The 16,893-nt window shown below is 44.8% G+C and overlaps 2 protein-coding genes across 2 annotated transcripts in view; one reads left to right on the top strand and one right to left on the bottom strand.

The window, feature by feature from the left end:
* Window positions 1-2,011: 2,011 nt before the first annotated feature.
* On the top strand, window positions 2,012-10,296 carry LOC148129354 (cytochrome c oxidase subunit 6A, mitochondrial-like). Its single transcript, XM_087946662.1, has 3 exons — window positions 2,012-2,264; window positions 8,932-9,074; window positions 10,072-10,296. The coding sequence occupies exons 1-3, from the start codon at window positions 2,177-2,179 to the stop codon at window positions 10,165-10,167; spliced, it is 327 nt and encodes a 108-aa protein (XP_087802788.1). The 5' UTR covers window positions 2,012-2,176; the 3' UTR covers window positions 10,168-10,296.
* A 2,052-nt stretch (window positions 10,297-12,348) lies between these two features.
* Window positions 12,349-16,893, bottom strand: part of LOC113422487 (integrin alpha-X-like) — a 45,535-nt gene continuing 40,990 nt past the window's right edge. The window contains exons 27-29 of the mRNA XM_026683475.2: window positions 15,457-15,549; window positions 14,938-15,048; window positions 12,349-13,388 (exon numbers count right to left, since the gene is read on the bottom strand). Of these exons, the coding sequence (XP_026539260.2) occupies window positions 13,281-13,388; window positions 14,938-15,048; window positions 15,457-15,549 (312 nt within the window). The 3' untranslated portion in view covers window positions 12,349-13,280. The remainder of the gene's footprint in view (window positions 13,389-14,937; window positions 15,049-15,456; window positions 15,550-16,893) is intronic.

The following is a 16,893-nucleotide window of genomic DNA, read 5'->3' as shown; positions in this document are numbered from 1 at the left end:
GGAAGAGGATGAAACAGAGGCTGCATCATGGAGATCTCCAGGTGTTCATTGTGGTGTTTTTTGGGCTGTGATTAGCAAGATATGCAAACGAACCTTTCAGCTCCTGCCTTAGATCAGTCCAGGGGATTTTTTCATGATTACCTCAGAGAATACTTAATTACCCTGTCGAATGTTCTCCTAATTTAGACTTCCATATTTAACTTGCTCCTGCTTTCAATTGCCATTCTACTTTCTAAGCTTTCGTTCTGGACTGCCATTTGTTAAAAATTGGGTATGGTCTCCTGCTTGGGCGGAGGGTGTTGGACTACTAGATGACCTACAAGATCCCTTCCAACACTGTTATTCTGTATCTATCTAAGTGCGAGGACCAGTTGTGTCACTTTCTTCAGTGCTGTGATAATTTCAAACAGTTGCTAAACAAATGAGTTGAAAAGTTTCAAGATGGAAGAAATGGGGTCTCTGCCTCCCTTCCCAATTTGTGCTTCATCCTACCAATCAGGGTCAACCCCTCCCTATCTCTCCAATCAACACCTTCTTATCACAGTTGCTTTTTAGGAGTCTCCAAACTTGGCAACTTTAAGATTTGTGGATTTCAGCGTCCAGAATTCTGGAAGTCTTAAAGTTGCCAAGTTTGGAGACCCCTATTTGATGCCATGGGGTGAAACCACGTTGTTCCCCCAGGGGTCAGCAGAACACAACAGTGGCCTCTTAAGTTAGCAAGCTGCACAGATGAGGCAATTCAGAGTTAACTTTATTTCTTGCAATCAGCTTGCATTGCTGGAGGCAAGCATTTTTGGATTTGTGGTGGACAGCTTTCTAATTTCCCAGACAACCTTTTGAAATGGTAACAACATGGAAGATTTCATTAAACGCTTATGTAACTATTTGGGGTTGATTGGGGGAGACACTGTATTAAGGGGATATTCTCCTGCTTGTAAATAAGAAAAATAGGAAAAGACCAAAAGAAGCATCTTTTCTTAGGGAAAAAAAAGAAAGCCAGTTAGTCATTCTGTGTGGTGCAAATTCTCCTGGAGATGATTTGGGCCACAAACAAAGCAGTCTCAACTCTATCCTAAATGCCTCATAGAACATAGAATCATTAGATTGGAAGGCACTTTGGAGGTCTTCTAGTCTAACCTCCTGCCCATGGTAGAAGATCTTATACCATTCATACCACATTCATTCATATCCAGAATTATCAACCCAAATCAGCCACCTGGAACAGAGTTTCTCAATCTTGGCAGCTTTAAGATATGTTGACTTCAGCTCCCAGAATTCATCAGCCAGGTGGACTGAGAGCTTTTCAATTTTCCACCTACACAGATAGTCCTTCACTTACGACTGCAATTTAGCTCAACATTTCTGTAATTATGTGAGACCTTTATGAAGTGAGTTTTGACCCGTTTTTACAACATTTCTTACCACAGTGGTTAAGTGAATCACTGAAGTTGTTAAGTTAGTAATCTGGTTGTTAAGTGAATCAGGCTTCCCCATTGACCCCAGGATGCTGCAACCATCATAAATATGAACCAGTTGCCAAGCATCTGAATTTTGATCGCATGACCGTGGGGATGCTGCAAAGATTATAACAGTGAAAAATGGTAAAATCACTTTATTTGGTGCCATTGTAACTTTGAACAGTCACTAAATGAACTGCTGTAAGTCGAGGACCGGTTGTATAAAACTCCTATGAGCACATATCAGTCTTTGCTTGCAACAGGCCGAAAATTCACTCATCATCTACTAGAACACTTTAAGCGCTTGCTCTAATAATACCTCCCTTGTCGCTCTCTTTGGAACCTGGACTTTCTGCATTTGGTTTTTGCTTGGCTTATAAATAGACCATGAAATCCACTGTAGGGAAGGGAGGATTGTTAGTTCCCAGGTCTCATGCCAATCTAAGTGAGAAGTTGGCTCTTCGTCCTGGGTTGGGTGTCAGTCTTGCGATAGAAGCTCCAAGCTGGGTTGGCTTTCTCTTATAACTTCATTGGCCAAAGAGGATCAGATGAACACAACTGTCAGGTCCAAGGAGGAGGGAGCAGTGTGAGCGAAAGAGCAATTGGAGAGGAAGGCCTGGACCCAGCAAAGACAGTGACCAGCCACAGGGAAGAATTCAAGGTCTCCATTAGAGACATCAACTGCCGGACAAAAGTCCTTGGAGCTCTGTGTTTCCAAGATGATTCCCAGATGGAGAACTGTTCAACTGGTGGGTCAGACAAGGAATTTTGCTACAGCAGCAGCTGGCCATGAAGAAGGATCTAGTGGTAAGTGAACTTAGTAACTATTATTTAGCAGACTACTACTGTTAGTACTACCTACATTGACAATAGCTCCAACAATACCTGGGGACAGCAGAAGGAAGGAGGAAGAATAGGGGGGAAATCTAAAATAGGGAGGGCTGATATTTAAAGATTCCTTGATACCTGGTTGGAGGTTGAATTTCCCACAAACATCAAAATGAGATTTGTTGCTTACTTGTGTTGTTCCTTGATGTACAAAATAATAGTAATGGAAAAATGGTATACCTTTCAAGGAAACACACCCCTGTTTCATTAGTGCTTTTCATTTAAGGAGAAACAATAAGCACTTTTAAACTAATGCTGAAAAATCCTTTATTTTCCTTCGAATCGGTCCATTATGTCCTATATAACAGATTGTCCTCTGCTTCCCAAACTTGGTTCCCCTCTCTTCTGCCAACGTTTTACAGAGGTCATTGCCTTTTATTTCATTTAAATATATTTTAAGATTTAAAGAAGAAAATAGATGACTACATAAAAGAAAAAAGTAGAAAATAAATCTTAATCTTCCAGTGAAATACATTTTAATTATCTAATGATTAAGCGTTTTTAAGATTAACTAGAATGCAGCATTGATTGCTTTGCCTAGCATTTGTCTTCTGAGAAAGCATTTTGGCTTTTGATGTATTGTCCCACAAAAAAAAAAAAAGGTGGGGGGAAGACAGCAGAAGCGACCTTGAGAATATCCTTTGCTGGTTTCCTCAGAAGCAAAAATGTTACTGACTTGAAGTTACACTAGGAGGCTGCTAACAGAACAGAGTAACAGAATAATAGAGTTGGAAGGGACCTTGTAAGTCATTTAATCCAACCCTCTGCCCCAGCAGGAGACCTTACACCATTTCTGACAGATGGCAGTTCAGTCTCTTCTTGAAAACGTCCAGTGATGAACTCCCACAACATCTGAAGGCAAGCCTTCAGATGGTTGATTGTTCTCACTGTCAGAAAATTTCTCCTTATTTCCAGGTTGAATCTCTCCTTGATCAGCTTCCATCCGTTATTCCTTGTTTGGCCTTCAGTGCTTTGGAAAATAACCTGAGCCCTTCCTCTCTGTGGCAGCCCCTCAAATATTGGAAGACTGCTATCATGTCTCCCCTGGTCCTTCTCTTTACTAGACTAGCCAAGCCCAGTTCCTGTAACCATTCTTCATATGTTTTAGCCTCCAGTCACCTTGCATCCAGCACCTTGGTTGCTCTTCTCTGCATTCTTTCTAGAATCTCAACATCTGTTTTATAATGTGGTGATAACATCTGATATATATAGATATACATATATATGTATGTATGTATGTATGTATGTATGTATGGCATTCAGCTTTGTTCGGGTATTTTCCCACGTCATCGTAGTTGTTCTTTTAAAGTTGTAGCAACGTTTCAGCAGAATCTAATAATAAGGCTGGGCCTTATTTTTTTTTGACCCCTGAAAAACCGGCTAGGCCGTCTTTTCGGGTGACTTAATTTCCCCGTTGCATCCTCAGGTGGGCGGGCAGCGACAGCTTGGATGTTCGGGAGACCTTCATCACCGTTGTTTTTCCTTCTCCCTTGCTGCCGCGGCATTACAGTAACGCCGCAGCTTTGGCGCAGCCACGTGCGGCCAGTCAGGACTCCTCCCTGCAACCGGAGCCCTGAGGAGACACTTGGCTTCAGGCGCTCCTGTCGCTGCCTTCCCTTTGCCTTCGGAGAGTAAAGCGACTTATTTTAAAAACCTCCACTCATCCCACCAGGGCTGCGCTGGAGCCGTGCGAGCTGGGCAGAGCCAGGAAAGCGAGCCGCGGGTGTTCTGGTTCTGCCCAGCCCGCACGGCTCTGCCGCGGCCCTGGCAGGATGAGCGGAGGTTTTAAAATAATTCGCTTTACCTCGAAGGCGGCGACAGGAGCGCCTGAAGCCAAGCATACTAACAACAAAAGGCAAATCCTCAAGGTGGGCTGGAGGGAGGTGGCTACGTGCCCCCGGCTGCTTCAATGCAAGGTCCTGACTTGCAGCATCCTGCCGTTGCCGCCGCGTCCTTTTTGCCGCCGCCTCCTCTCCGACTGCAAAACTCGTGTGCTTCGCTTAACGCGGCAGCTCTGAGTGAGGTGAGCTCTTTCATACATAGAGAGAGAGAGGGAAAGAGGCCGCCCGCTTTTTATCAAGCCGCCGCCGCACCACTGGCTCTAGGCCAAACTCTGGGCCTTGCTCAGAAAGCAAATACCGCGCATTAGAGGAAAAGAGGTGCAAACCTCCTTCTGCCTCGCTGCTGCTCAGGCGGTTTCGGGGGCTGCAGGCGCGCTTTGCGTGCCTACCCGAAGGCTGCAGAAGCAGGGCGCCTCTAGTTTCTAGGCCATGGGGGATGGCGGCTGCTTTGGAGCTGCTCTTGCAGGACGAGGTGACAGCTGGCGCGGTGGTGCGGTGGCTGAAGTCAACCCAGAGCTGCGGCCGGAAAGAGGTAAAACGCGGCAACCCATTTTGGCGACAGCGGCGCTTCTGAAGTTAGCCCTCCTTGGGGGCGGAAAGTTGGTGGGGGTGGTGAAGTTTCTTCTCGCCTTCAAACCCCGAAAAGGAAGGCGGGAAAAAGCAGGAATAGTCGCCTCGCGTTGCCTGTTAGGTGCTCCTCCTGCGCGGCCCTGGAGGTTACGGAGGAGGGCGCCTCTGGGGCCTCCATGATTGTGTGCGAATCCGGTCTTTATCTTGGGGACCGCGTAATCCTGACCCCGAGATCCCGTGCGGCACGCCTTCCCATAATTTCCTGACCTGTACATGCTTGCAGGTCAGGCTTGGCCGAGGGTCAGTGTCTTTGCAACCCATTCCTTGGGGGAGGGTACATTCCCCCCTTGAAGGCAAAGGGAAGGCGGCCACAGGAGCGCCTAGCCAAGTGTCTCCTCAGGTTGCAGGGAGGAGCCCTGACTGGCTGCACGTGGTTGCGCCAAACGTGGCTGCTGTAACGCCACGGCAGCAAGGGAGAAGGGAAAGCAACGGTGGCGGAAGGTCTCCCGATATGAAGTACCCCACCAACGCAGGCAGCACCATATCCGGGGCATGCAACAAAGTACTTTCCTAACGGCAAGTCCCCCTCGCCATTTCCATTTCGCGCATGTTTAATATGGGCCTTAATTTGGGGGAGGGGCTTAATTTGATTTTATGCCAATAAATCATGCTGGGGCTTCCTATTGGTGGAGGCGTATTGTTGAGAAACATGGTATATATATATATATATATATATATATATATATATATATATATATATATATATATATATATATATATATATATATATATATATATATATTTCTTAAGTTTTCGCTGTGGTACTTACATGTATGGCCTTCAGCTTTATTCGGGTATTTTCCCACGTCATAGTAGTGGTGCTTTTAAAGTTGTAGCAACGTTTCAGCAGAATCTCATCTGCCATCATCAGGCTTCTGTATTGTGTCTGTCTGTGGGTCAGACTTTTACAGTGGTTTCAGATTTAAATTTGGGGCAGCCTATTGCTGTGCCAGAATGGTTTTTTCTTCATCCTGATTGGTTGGGAGTCTTGGTCTGTGTTTATTGGTCTCGGAGTTTGCTGTGTTCTGCTTGATTGGTGTCTCTAATATCTTCTGTCTGTTTTTTGGCTCTTTTTGTATCTTGAAAATAGAAAAATAGCAGCCATCCTTAGCAACCCCAAAGATAAAATTGACCTGGAAAACCAAGGCATATACGAAGTCCCCTGTGCATCATGCCCAGCCACATACATTGGACAGACCAATAGAAGAATAAGTACCTGCCTGGATGAACACAAAAATGCAGTCAAAAAGCTGGAACACACTTCCTCACTAGTCCAACACATGGAAGCCACAGGTCATAGCATCAACTTCAATGGCACCAAAACCCTGGCCACTATGGAAAACCCTAGCCACAGAGTCATCAGAGAAGCCATAGAGATTGAAAAAAGACCAGAAAGCATGAATAGAAGAGATGATTCCACCAGGCTGTCAATCATTTGGAAGCCTGCACTCACAAACAAAAAATATATATGGTATTCAAGCCAAGACTCTTCCTCTTTACTCCCTGTCAGGGGCTGCTCCGATATGCCTTCCTCCTGATTAATCTCAGGCTGTTCCCCTCGGTTGTCTGATGAAACCTGAGGCATTATCAGGGAGGAAGGCATTGCCAGAGAGGAAGGTCCTGGGGAGGAAGGCATTCCCAGTTCCTCCTCCTCATCTTCCAGGTCTTCTTCCTGTGCCAACATAGGCTCAGGAATCAGGGCCACAACACTACCCCCCACTGCAGGGCCCTTCCCCCAAGTCTGACGGTCAGGATGTGGTCACAAGGGGAAATGGTCATGGAACATCCGTATAAGATCCAGGGCGTGGATCGTGGAAGCATCCACCCAGGAGAGGGCCTCTGGCCCATCCCCCTGCCTCTCGATCAAATACTGGAACCGCCCTTTCAGCCAGCGGGAATCCCTAATGCTGGCCACCTTGCCTTCTACTGTGCCATCTTCACCAGGCACAGGTGGTGGATCAACAGCTGTGGGACGTCGGAGATAACATGAAGGGGTGTCAGGAACCAAAAGGGAACGGTGGAAGACTGGATGAATTCGCATGGAGCATGGTAGAGTCAGTCGATAGGCTACAGGATTGATGACCGCCTCGATGGGAAATGGGCTGATGAACCAATGGTCCAGCTTCTATATTGGGCGGTTGACCTGAAGATGTTTTGTGGATAACCACACATGGTCTCCTACAGCCAGCGGAGGTGCACCCGTCGTGGTTTTCGCTTGCCTGCATGGTACACAGGATGTGACATAGGCATGGACATCATGCCGTACTTGAGGCCACCAAAAAGTCCGCGTTACAAGATGGAGGGTCTTAAAAAATCCAAAATGGCCGGCTGCAGGGTTATCGTGACACTGAGTCATAATAAGGGCTCGAAGCGGCCCCGTGGGTATGTACAACCGGCCCCGATGTTTGAGTAAACCCTCTTCCAAAGTCCATGGGGATTCAGGTCCAATCTCCCCCATCCTCTGCTGCAACCAAACATCTAGGCGCTGCGCCTCTCACACCTGTGTCCACAAGTCCACCAGTTCCTGGACTGTGACCAAGGATTCTGCTGGCAGCACCGTCTGCAGAGGAAGGGGTTCCTCGGGGCAAAGGTACTCAGATTTGCGGGACAGGGCATCCGCCCTCCGATTGTGACCACTGGGGATATAGGTCACAGAAAAATTGAACTGGGCAAAAAACAACAACCACTGGATCTGCCACTGGTTCAACTTTCTTGCCGTTGACAAGTGTTCTAAATTCCGATGGTCCGTCCGGACGTCCACCTTGTGTCGGGCCCCCTCAAGATGATGTCACCAAGCCTCAAACACAGCCTTGATAGCCAGTAACTCTTTTTCCCAGATGGTGTAGTTGCTTTCGGAAGGAGTGAGTTTCTGGGAATAATAAGCGCAGGGAAAAAGAGTGGCGCTATCCACCAGGGCTTGCAACAGCACCCCCCCAATAGCCACGTTGGACGCGTCTGTTTCCACCACAAAAGGACGATGTGGATCAGGGTGCTTCAGGACGGGTCCTGCGATGAAGGCATTCTTGAGGGCCTCAGAAGCCTGTTGCTGCGGGGGGGGCGCCACTGGAACGGGACCTTCTTTCGAAGGAGCTGGGTTATTGGACCTGTCAGCTTGACAAAACCCGGGAAGAAGGTCTGGTAATAATTAGCGAACCCCAATAGGCATTGAACGTCCTTCATGCCACGAGGGGGTTCCCAACTACATAAGGACTCCACCTTGCGCGGGTCCATGGTGATGCCTTTGGGAGAGGAACTCTATGGAAGTCTGAAAGAAGAGACATTCTCCAGCTTCGCATAAAGGTGGTGCTCTCGAAGGCGTTGCAAGACCAGACGAATATGTTGAAGGTGGCTGTCCCTGGACCCGGAATAGATCAGAATATTGTCCAGGTACACCACCACAAACCGATCTAACATATCCCGAAACACATCATTCATCAGGTGCTGGAAGACTGCGGGGGCATTGGTCAACCCAAATGGCATCACCGTGTACTCAAAACGGCCGTATCAGGTGCCAAATGCTGTCTTCCATTCGTCCCCCTCTCGCATCTGCACCAGGTTGTAGGCCCCTCGAAAATCGAGGCTTGGTGAAGATAGTGGCCTCCTCAACCTCTCCAACAACTCCAGAATGAGCGGCAAGGGGTAGCTATTCTGCACCGTGATGGCGTGTAGTCAACGGTAATCACAGCACAAACGTAAGTCTCCGTCTTCTTCTTGACAAGAGGACTGGGGCTGAGAGAGGGGACGACGAAGGCCGTATTCATAACTATGTTTTTACTTATACCTATTATCTTGTAAGCAATTGACAAACCAAATAAAGTAAAATAAAATAAATAAACTGGATGCAGTATTTTAGGTGTGGTCTTACTAAGGCTTTATTGAGGGGTATTAGTACCTCACTTGATCTTGATTGAATTCCTCTGTTAATGCAATTTAGGATTATATTGTTTTTTTTGGCTGTCCCCAAAGACTATTGGCTCCTATTTAACTTGTTGTCCACTAAGACTCCTCTGTTAACCAAAAGAACACAGATCTTATTTTTTTATGCAACTTAGCACTCATCTAATGTTCTCTGTCCTGCACTGTTGGTTATTTTGTTTTTCCCTTTTGCATATCAGCTAGGTTATGGAAGATTTTGAGCTTTGTGGTGGCACTTCCTGCGGTAGGCATCTGCTGGCTGAACGTGCAGCTGATAAAGAGAGATCACCCCAATGAACGTCCTGAGTTCATTGCATATCCCCACCTGAGGATTCGGACAAAGGTAAAAATGTAGCAGGAGAGGGAATCAAAGTGGTTAGGCTTTTCACACTGGATTCGTGAAGGACTTCTTCCTTCTGAAGCTAATAGTACTGCCAGGAGTAGATCTTCTCCCTTAATCATCCAGTCCTCCAAAATTAGAATGGCGACCACCTTTTGGCCCTAAAGCTTCATCGTCTGAAGTTCTGCTCACAAGGGACCCCAATTTTTTTTATAGTATTAATTGAGTAGCTCTTTTATTTTTCTGGGTGAGCTGAATTTTCATACACAGGTAGTTCTTGATTTAGGGTCACAATTGAGCCCAAATGCTAAATAAAACAGTAGCTAAGTGAGTTTTGCCCCATTTTATCATCTTTTTTGCCACCGTTGTTAAGCGAATCGTGGTCATTAAGCAAACCTGGCTTCCTCCATTGACTTTGCTTGTTGGAAGTCAGCTGGGAAGGTTGGAAATGGTCACCTGACCTCAGGTCATAAATACATGATGCCAAGCGCCTGAATTTTGATTTTGTTGACCAGGGGATGCTAAACGGTTGTAAGTATGAAAAATACTATCATACTGTAAGTCACTTTTTTCAGTGCTATGGTAACTTCGAATGGTCACTGGATGTAATTCAAGGACTGGCAGTATTTAATTGCTTGCTATGTTGTGGTGGGTTTTCAGCTGAGGTATTGATAGTTAAGCAGTTGTTGATAAGGGGAAATAATTATCTATATTAAGATCCAGAGGCAAGTGCAAGTTGGTGGGTGTGTGGCACAATGTTCATAAGGGATTATAAAAAAAAAACAACTTCAAGATGGCGGCCATGGCCCGCAATTGAAGCCCCACCCCCTTTTAGAATATTCATCACATGATGCATGGCATATATTAAAAAGGGGTGGGACTCCCATCATGTCGTCATGGCTACCATCTTGACTTTTCTGACCTCCCCTCCATAGCCATCCTGATGTGTCTCCTCAGTGAGCTTTCTTTCTGTATTCCCTTTTTCTCTTAATTATTTTAGGCTTATCCATGGGGCGATGGAAATCACACTTTCTTTCACAATCCCCATGCCAACGCTCTACCCACTGGTTACGAAGATGTGGGCAGCCATCACTGAGACCCTCTTAACCTTCTTCTTCTTCTTACTGGCTTCCTCTCTCTTAGTGAGAAGAAAGAGTTACAGCTGTTCAACACATCTTTGAGACAGGTGTCTATCTCTGGAGTCAATAAAGCGCATTTCACTGAACATATTGCCTTCCTTTTATTTCAAACGAGCTTGTGGATAGTGCTACTAAACGTCCAGATTTTAAGTACAAACAAGCACTTATCCAGGTACTGCTGAAAGAGGTGCAAAATCCCTTTCAACCAAAACTTGATTGCTACTGAAAATGCTAGGGCTTCGGGCCATTTCCATTTTTATTTTGTTTCCATGTACTGATTCTTTGCAAACCATTACAAAACCCATTTTTATTTACTTCTTTTGACCACAAAGGCAGAGAAGAAAAGGCATCAATCTACTGTCCTTCAGATGTCTAATAGGAGAGAGGCAAAGTGAGGTTAACTCATTGTCCTGTCCTAGAGTGGAAAAAAAAGCAGTGGTGTCACTCGTGCCAATGATCTCAGGCCTTTGACCGGGGTGGGATTCAAAAATCCCAGCAACCAGTTTGCTGCCCAGTTGTGGGTGGGCATGGCTTACTGGTATTTCTGGGAGGGCCATTTTTCACCTTCCCGAGGGTCCAGAGGCTTCCCTCAGGCCTCGGGGAGGGCAAAAACAGCCTCTGGGCTCTGGAGGCTCTCCAGAAGCTGGAAACAGGCCCGTTTCGCGATTTCTGGTAGTTCCGGGAGGGCTGTTTTTCTCCCTCACAAAGCCTCCACGTAGACCCTGCAGTTACCTGCATCGAAAATGGCCTCATGGAGACTCCTGGAAGGGGAGGAGTGGGTGGGGCCAGCTGGTCGGTTCAAATACCGGTTCGGCGAACCAGATTCAAATGTAACATCTGGTTCATCCGAACCAGTCCGAACCAGTAGAATCCCACCCCTGCCTTTGACTACCCATGAACTTTCTCCTTTCTTTAGCGTAAGTTTGATTTTGCTCCTCACCAGGATCGATCCACAAATTTCTTTATTTATTTATGAAATTTACATGCCGCCCATCCAACCGTTGAGCAACAATATGCCTATTTTCTCACAAAACACATGCATACAAAAGAATGTGACCAATAATACAATATTTCGTTCATACATTTTTATGTTCTTCATTCACTAAGAACCTACAGCTGTGTGATGTTTCTCAACATGACCATATACATCAAATATCAGAATAGGTGTGTTTCCTAGCATTCTTTATACTTCCATTAAATCTCCTTTTATATCCTGGAAGTTGAATCGTGGCAACTCGATATCTTTTTTTTTTAATTGGTTCAAAATGTTTCATTGCTAGTCCAAGTAGTTTCCTTGGTCTGAGCAAGTTGGGTAGGCCAGTGAGGCCCCCTCAATCTGTTGGGCACCAGGGACTGGTTCCATGGAGAGAGGTTTTTCTGTGGACTGGAGGGGGCCTGGTTTCTTGTGCTACCAGCATCCTGTGGATGGGGCTTCACTTATTTGTAGGGCCCGGTTTCTGGCATGCCATGGACCAGTGTTGGTCCATGGACTGGGTGTTGGGGACCTCTGTGTTAGAGGAAAGGTGTCTCCAGAAAGGTGTCATTTTCTCTCCTCATCTGGATAAGCTTTGTTAAGGATAACATTGTTTACCCTAACTGGTTTGGGTAAAAATAATAAATAAGGTATCATGGTTTGTTAGTTAAAGTGTGTGTAACTTTAACTGCAGGGATGGAATTAAGGGTGTGGTTGTAAAAGCACTATATAAGAAGCGAGGCAATTGCAGCTCTTTCTCTCTGGCTTACTGATCCCTAATTACTAGATGGATTGATGACTGCGTTCTTACTGAAACGGGGAGAGAAAAAGGAGTGTTGATATTTCTCAACGGAGAGAAGATAAAGATTGGACTGATTTATTGTAAGTGTACTGACATTGGCTATTCAACACGGACTTTGCAAATAGAGTATCCCCGACAAGACTTGACTGAAATTGATATATGACTAATGGACCGTTATTTTGACTATGCTATAATTCTTAAATGGAATAAACTATATTTTTGATAGCACAAGCGTATCTGTATTTTTACTGCGTGTTAACTAGAAAACTTATCTCACACAATTACCTGTCTTCCTATCTGACTTCGCTGCACGTTCTGTTTAGTTTGTTTTCCTTAACACCCGTTGGGGAATCCAGGCTTAACAAGCTTGTTGGGTGAGAAGTCAGAGAGTTGTTGGCAAGTAAATGTTCCAGCTCCTAAATCCTTTACCTTAGAACACATAATGGGGTCACCCCAACCAATTTGAAGAACAGCAACAAACATTTTGAACCAACAAGAAAACAAATCCAATTGCCCTTACTCAACTTCCAAACAACTGTACCTGGAATTACTGAAAGTTTTCATCAACATGCTCCTTATGTATGGGTAGTCTTTGACTTACGACCACAATGGAGCCCAAAATTTCTGTTCCTAAGTGAGACAGTTCTTACATGAATTTTGGCCCATTTTATGACCTTTTTGACCACAGTTATTAAGTGAATCACTGCAGTTGTTAAGTTAGTAACATAGTTGTTAAGTGAATCTGGCTTCCCTATTGATTTTGCTTATCAGAAGTTCGGAAAAAGTGATCACATGACCCCGGGGTATTGCAACCGTCATATATATGAGTTGCCAAGTGTCTGATTTTGATCGTGTAAATATGGGGTATACTGCAATGGTTGTGAGTGTGAAAAATTGTCATGTCACTTTTTTTGGTGTCATTGATTATCCTTTGGTAGCCCCAAAGGTGCTTTTTCAAAAGGAAATTGGACTTTCTTTGTTTTTGCTTGAAGACTTTTTTGCTTCTCATCCAAGATAGTTTCCCCTTCCCCATTTCTCACTCTGTTGAACATTTCTCTCCTCCTCTCCTCTCCCCTTCTCCCTTCCCCTTCCCTCCTCTCTACTCTACTCTAGTCTACTCTAGTCTGATCTAATTCTATTGTTGATTCTCAATTTCTGATTCATTCAGAACTGAAGAAGCTTCTTGGGTGAAAAGCAAAATGTCTCCATGCAAAAACAAAGAAAGTCCAGTTCCCTTTTGAAAAAGCACCTTTGGGACAACCATGACCTGGATGATTGAGATTCTCCATAGACATTTATCCTTTGGTAGCATCAGAAGGAGTGCTGGCTTCTGGTGGACCTTCAGCCACCTCATTATGTGCCTCATCTATCATCAGTTTATACTGTCTTTTGAAGAATCCAAGCTGGAAGGAAAAAAAGAAAAGAAAATTCAGTTTAGCATTGAGCAATAATGGTGGCAAATTAGATAGATACGCAGTTGAAAAGGTGTCCAATCTAGAGGAGTCCACAAACCAATTGGTTCATTCTCAAGATGATTTTCAAAATGGCAACTGGAATTCCTTGATTTCTTCCTTGAAAACGTCTTTACAGGTTAACAGAGTTGGAAGGGACCTTGTAAGTCATTTAGTCCAACCCTCCACCCAAGCAGGAGACCCTACACCAGTGGTAGTCAACCTGGTCCCTACCGCCCACTAGTGGGCAGTAGGGGTTTTGTCCCCTACTTTATAAATCACCATTACTGTGGAACCAGTGGGCGGTTAGAGAAAACATTTACTACTAACAGAGATACAAAAGTGGGTGGTTGGTATAAAAAGGTTGACTACCCCTGCCCTACACCATTTCTGACAGATGGCAACTTTTGCTTCTCATCCAAGAAGCTTCTTCAGTTCTGACAGAATGGTATGGAATGGAAGGATTGAGGGAGAAGGTTTATTCTTCCAGCTTGTGGGTTGGTTTCCGAGTGTTTCATTACCAGGCTAGGTAACATCTTCAGCTGAGTTTTAGGGGATGTCAGTGTTGGTGTTCTTCTGACACCATAAAATAAATAAATCCTTCCATTCCCCACCACCATTCAGTCAGAACTGAAGAAACTTCTTGGACGAGAAGCAAAATATTTTCAAGGGGGGAAAAAAACCAAAGAAACCCAGTTGCCTTTTGGAAAAGTATCTTTGGGTCAATTATGACTTAGATGATTCTGAATCTCCATAGACAAATTGGTTTATTGTAAGACTGAAGGATGGACAGTAATGGACACTCTTCGCTTTATTAGTAGATTTTTCTCCTCTGTTTCAGGCACCTCTCTCCCCCTTGGCTTTAGCAGAACCACTTTCGTTTGAGAAAAGCAATAACTTGATATATTGTCTCATAATATAAAGGTAAATGCGGGAATGACCTTTGGAGATAGGGAGAGTTAAGTTAAGATGCTACCTACGCCAGTGATCCCCAACCTTTTTTACGCCGCGGCCCGGTATCCCCAACCTTTTTTATGGCGCGGCCCGGTACCGGCATTAGCTGGGCGCCGCCATCTTTTGATGAAAAAGTGCTTCTGGTGAGCTTTCTACCGGAAAAGCTCACCGGAAGCACTTTTTCATCAAAAAGATGGCGGCACCCAGCAAGTCAGCGCCCGGTAGGACTTGTTCCACGGACCGATACCGGTCCGTGGACCGGTGGTTGGGGACCCCTGACCTACGCAACAGTTGGATAAGAAATGATATAGCCTGAGGTTGTGTAATGGGTAAAGGAAGAATTCAATTCTCCCTATTTTCTCTGGCTATAAGAAACACAATGGGAGACTTGCAATCTTCTGTTAATGTAGTCTTACAACAAAGTAGAATTATTTTATCTGCTCATGTTTCCTGTCCTATCTATCTGGGAAGACTGATAACATAACTGGGATGGAAGTGGATTACTAAAATGTTTATTGCAGGCCCTTCGCTCTCTCAGTATGCTTACCTTATACAGAATTGCTGCAATCAGAACAAGGAGTACAAGACCAATCAGACAGCTGCCAATAATGATGGGCAGGTAGTTGTAGCCTTTAAAGAACTCCACTGTGGTCTTCACCTAGAAGAATGGAAGGACTGGATCATACAAGGGAAATCACAATCCTTTGGTCACAACTTCCTTTCTCCATACTGTGCTTATCTTCCGATGGAGCCAGAAGTTCTGATGACAATCTTGGTGGGATTCAAATTTTTTTTACTACCGGTTCTGTGGGCGTTGCTTGGCGGGAGTGGCAGGGGAAGGATACTGCAAAATCCCCATTCCCTCCCCACCCCACTAACCTGCTTTCCAGCTCTGTTCTCCTGTGCAACAAAAGAAGACCAAGCCAATCAGCTGGGACTTGGGAGGCAGAGAATAGATGAGGGCAGGGCCAGTCAGAGGTGGTATTTGCTGGTTCTCCAGAACTACTCAAAATTTCCACTACCGGTTCACCTCTTTAGTTATTCCTTGGAGGAGGGGAATCATTACCTGGCTTTTCATGAATTCTTCTATCTGCTTGTATTTGTTCTTGTCATAAGAAATTTGGGTGGAGCTCACCAAAGTCACCTTCGTCTGCTGGATCTGAAAAAAAATATAAACAACCTCAGAAGTGGAGAGTTAGGTTGCTTGAAAGGTTGTACCAAGAGAGGGAAGGGTAAGAATTAAAGGTAGTCCTTGACTTACAACCGCCACTGAGCCCAAAATTTCCATTGCTAAGCAAGACACTTGTCAAGTGACTTTTGCCCCATTTTACAACTTTCTTGCCACACTCGTTAAGTGAATCACTGCAGTTGTTAAGTCAGCAACATGATTGTTAAGTGAATCTGGCTTCTCCATTGACTCCTGCTGGTCAGAAGGTTGCAAAAAGGAATCGCATGACCCCTGGGGCACTGCAACTGTCATAAATATGAATCAGTGGCCAAATGTCTGAATTTTCATCACATGATCATGGGGGATGCTGCAACAGTCATAAGTGTAAAAAGTGGTCATAACTCACTTTTCTCAGTGCTGTTGTAACTTCGAACAGTCACTAAACAAACTGTTCTAAATCAAGGATTACCTGTACTGATGTTAATAGAAATGTTATTTATGGACATAGACATGCCAGTGGCCATTGGCCTATCTTCATGGGCCAAATCCCATCCAGCAACAAAATATACATGAAAGAATCCTATGAATTATCATTTGTTGAAGGTGAGAATGATTCTGTGGGACAGTTTTCACCATTATATACTGCAGAGCTATTCCATATGCAGGGGTTTTTGGTCTGAAATCACCATTGTGCTCCTATGTCCCCATGCTGTTTTGGCATTTCTCTTGGTCTCCTCAATCTAAGCTAAAGAACGTTTGGCTCAGCAGTTCCTCCGTAGGAAAGACAATTTTACAGGATTTCTTTTGGAGCTGAGAACTAGACAATTTCCCACTAGCTTTGTCCTAACTCCCAGCTTCCCAAGACTCCTTTTCCGCTTGAATTGAGGGTATTGTGGTATTTTCACTTCATCCTTTCTTATTGCTTTGATGGTAGGCTCCACCACTTCCATGTATTGGCCAGTTGCTTTTATCTTTTGTTGCCTCGCCACAAATAGTCAACATAATGAAGGAAAAATGAAGATGAGAACGAAAAGCCATCCACATTTTTGTAGCACAGGCTAGATAGAGGCAGCACCGGTCAGCTCAATGGAAAGATGAAGTCCACATGAAAATGAGAACCAAGAAACACCTGTGTTTCTCTATCATGGGACAGATTGAGGTCAATGCTGGGTGCAAAATTAGGGAATACATATGGTAGTGAAGTCAATGCATATGTGGAAATGCCCTTATGCAAACATGTCCTAAAATTTAGTTGGTTTTCTATATGTGTGATGGTGTGTAATTATTATTATACCACAAAAGGCATTTTACTGTCCTGCTGTCTAACCCAATAAA

Source organism: Notechis scutatus, chromosome Z (genome assembly GCF_049901735.1).
Source record: "Notechis scutatus isolate UNSWTSFEM ecotype Mainland chromosome Z, rNotScu1.2, whole genome shotgun sequence".
In the NCBI taxonomy this organism is placed as follows: domain Eukaryota; kingdom Metazoa; phylum Chordata; class Lepidosauria; order Squamata; family Elapidae; genus Notechis; species Notechis scutatus.
This window is presented reverse-complemented; position numbering and strand designations above follow the sequence as displayed.

Bases quoted from the DNA above. Each gene is read 5' to 3' on its own strand.
- LOC148129354 (XM_087946662.1), top strand. From the start codon at position 2,177: ATGATTCCCAGATGGAGAACTGTTCAACTGGTGGGTCAGACAAGGAAT. The intron at 2,265-8,931 runs GTAAGTGAACTT...TTTGCATATCAG, and splicing joins CCATGAAGAAGGATCTAGTG to CTAGGTTATGGAAGATTTTG. The intron at 9,075-10,071 runs GTAAAAATGTAG...TAATTATTTTAG, and splicing joins ACCTGAGGATTCGGACAAAG to GCTTATCCATGGGGCGATGG.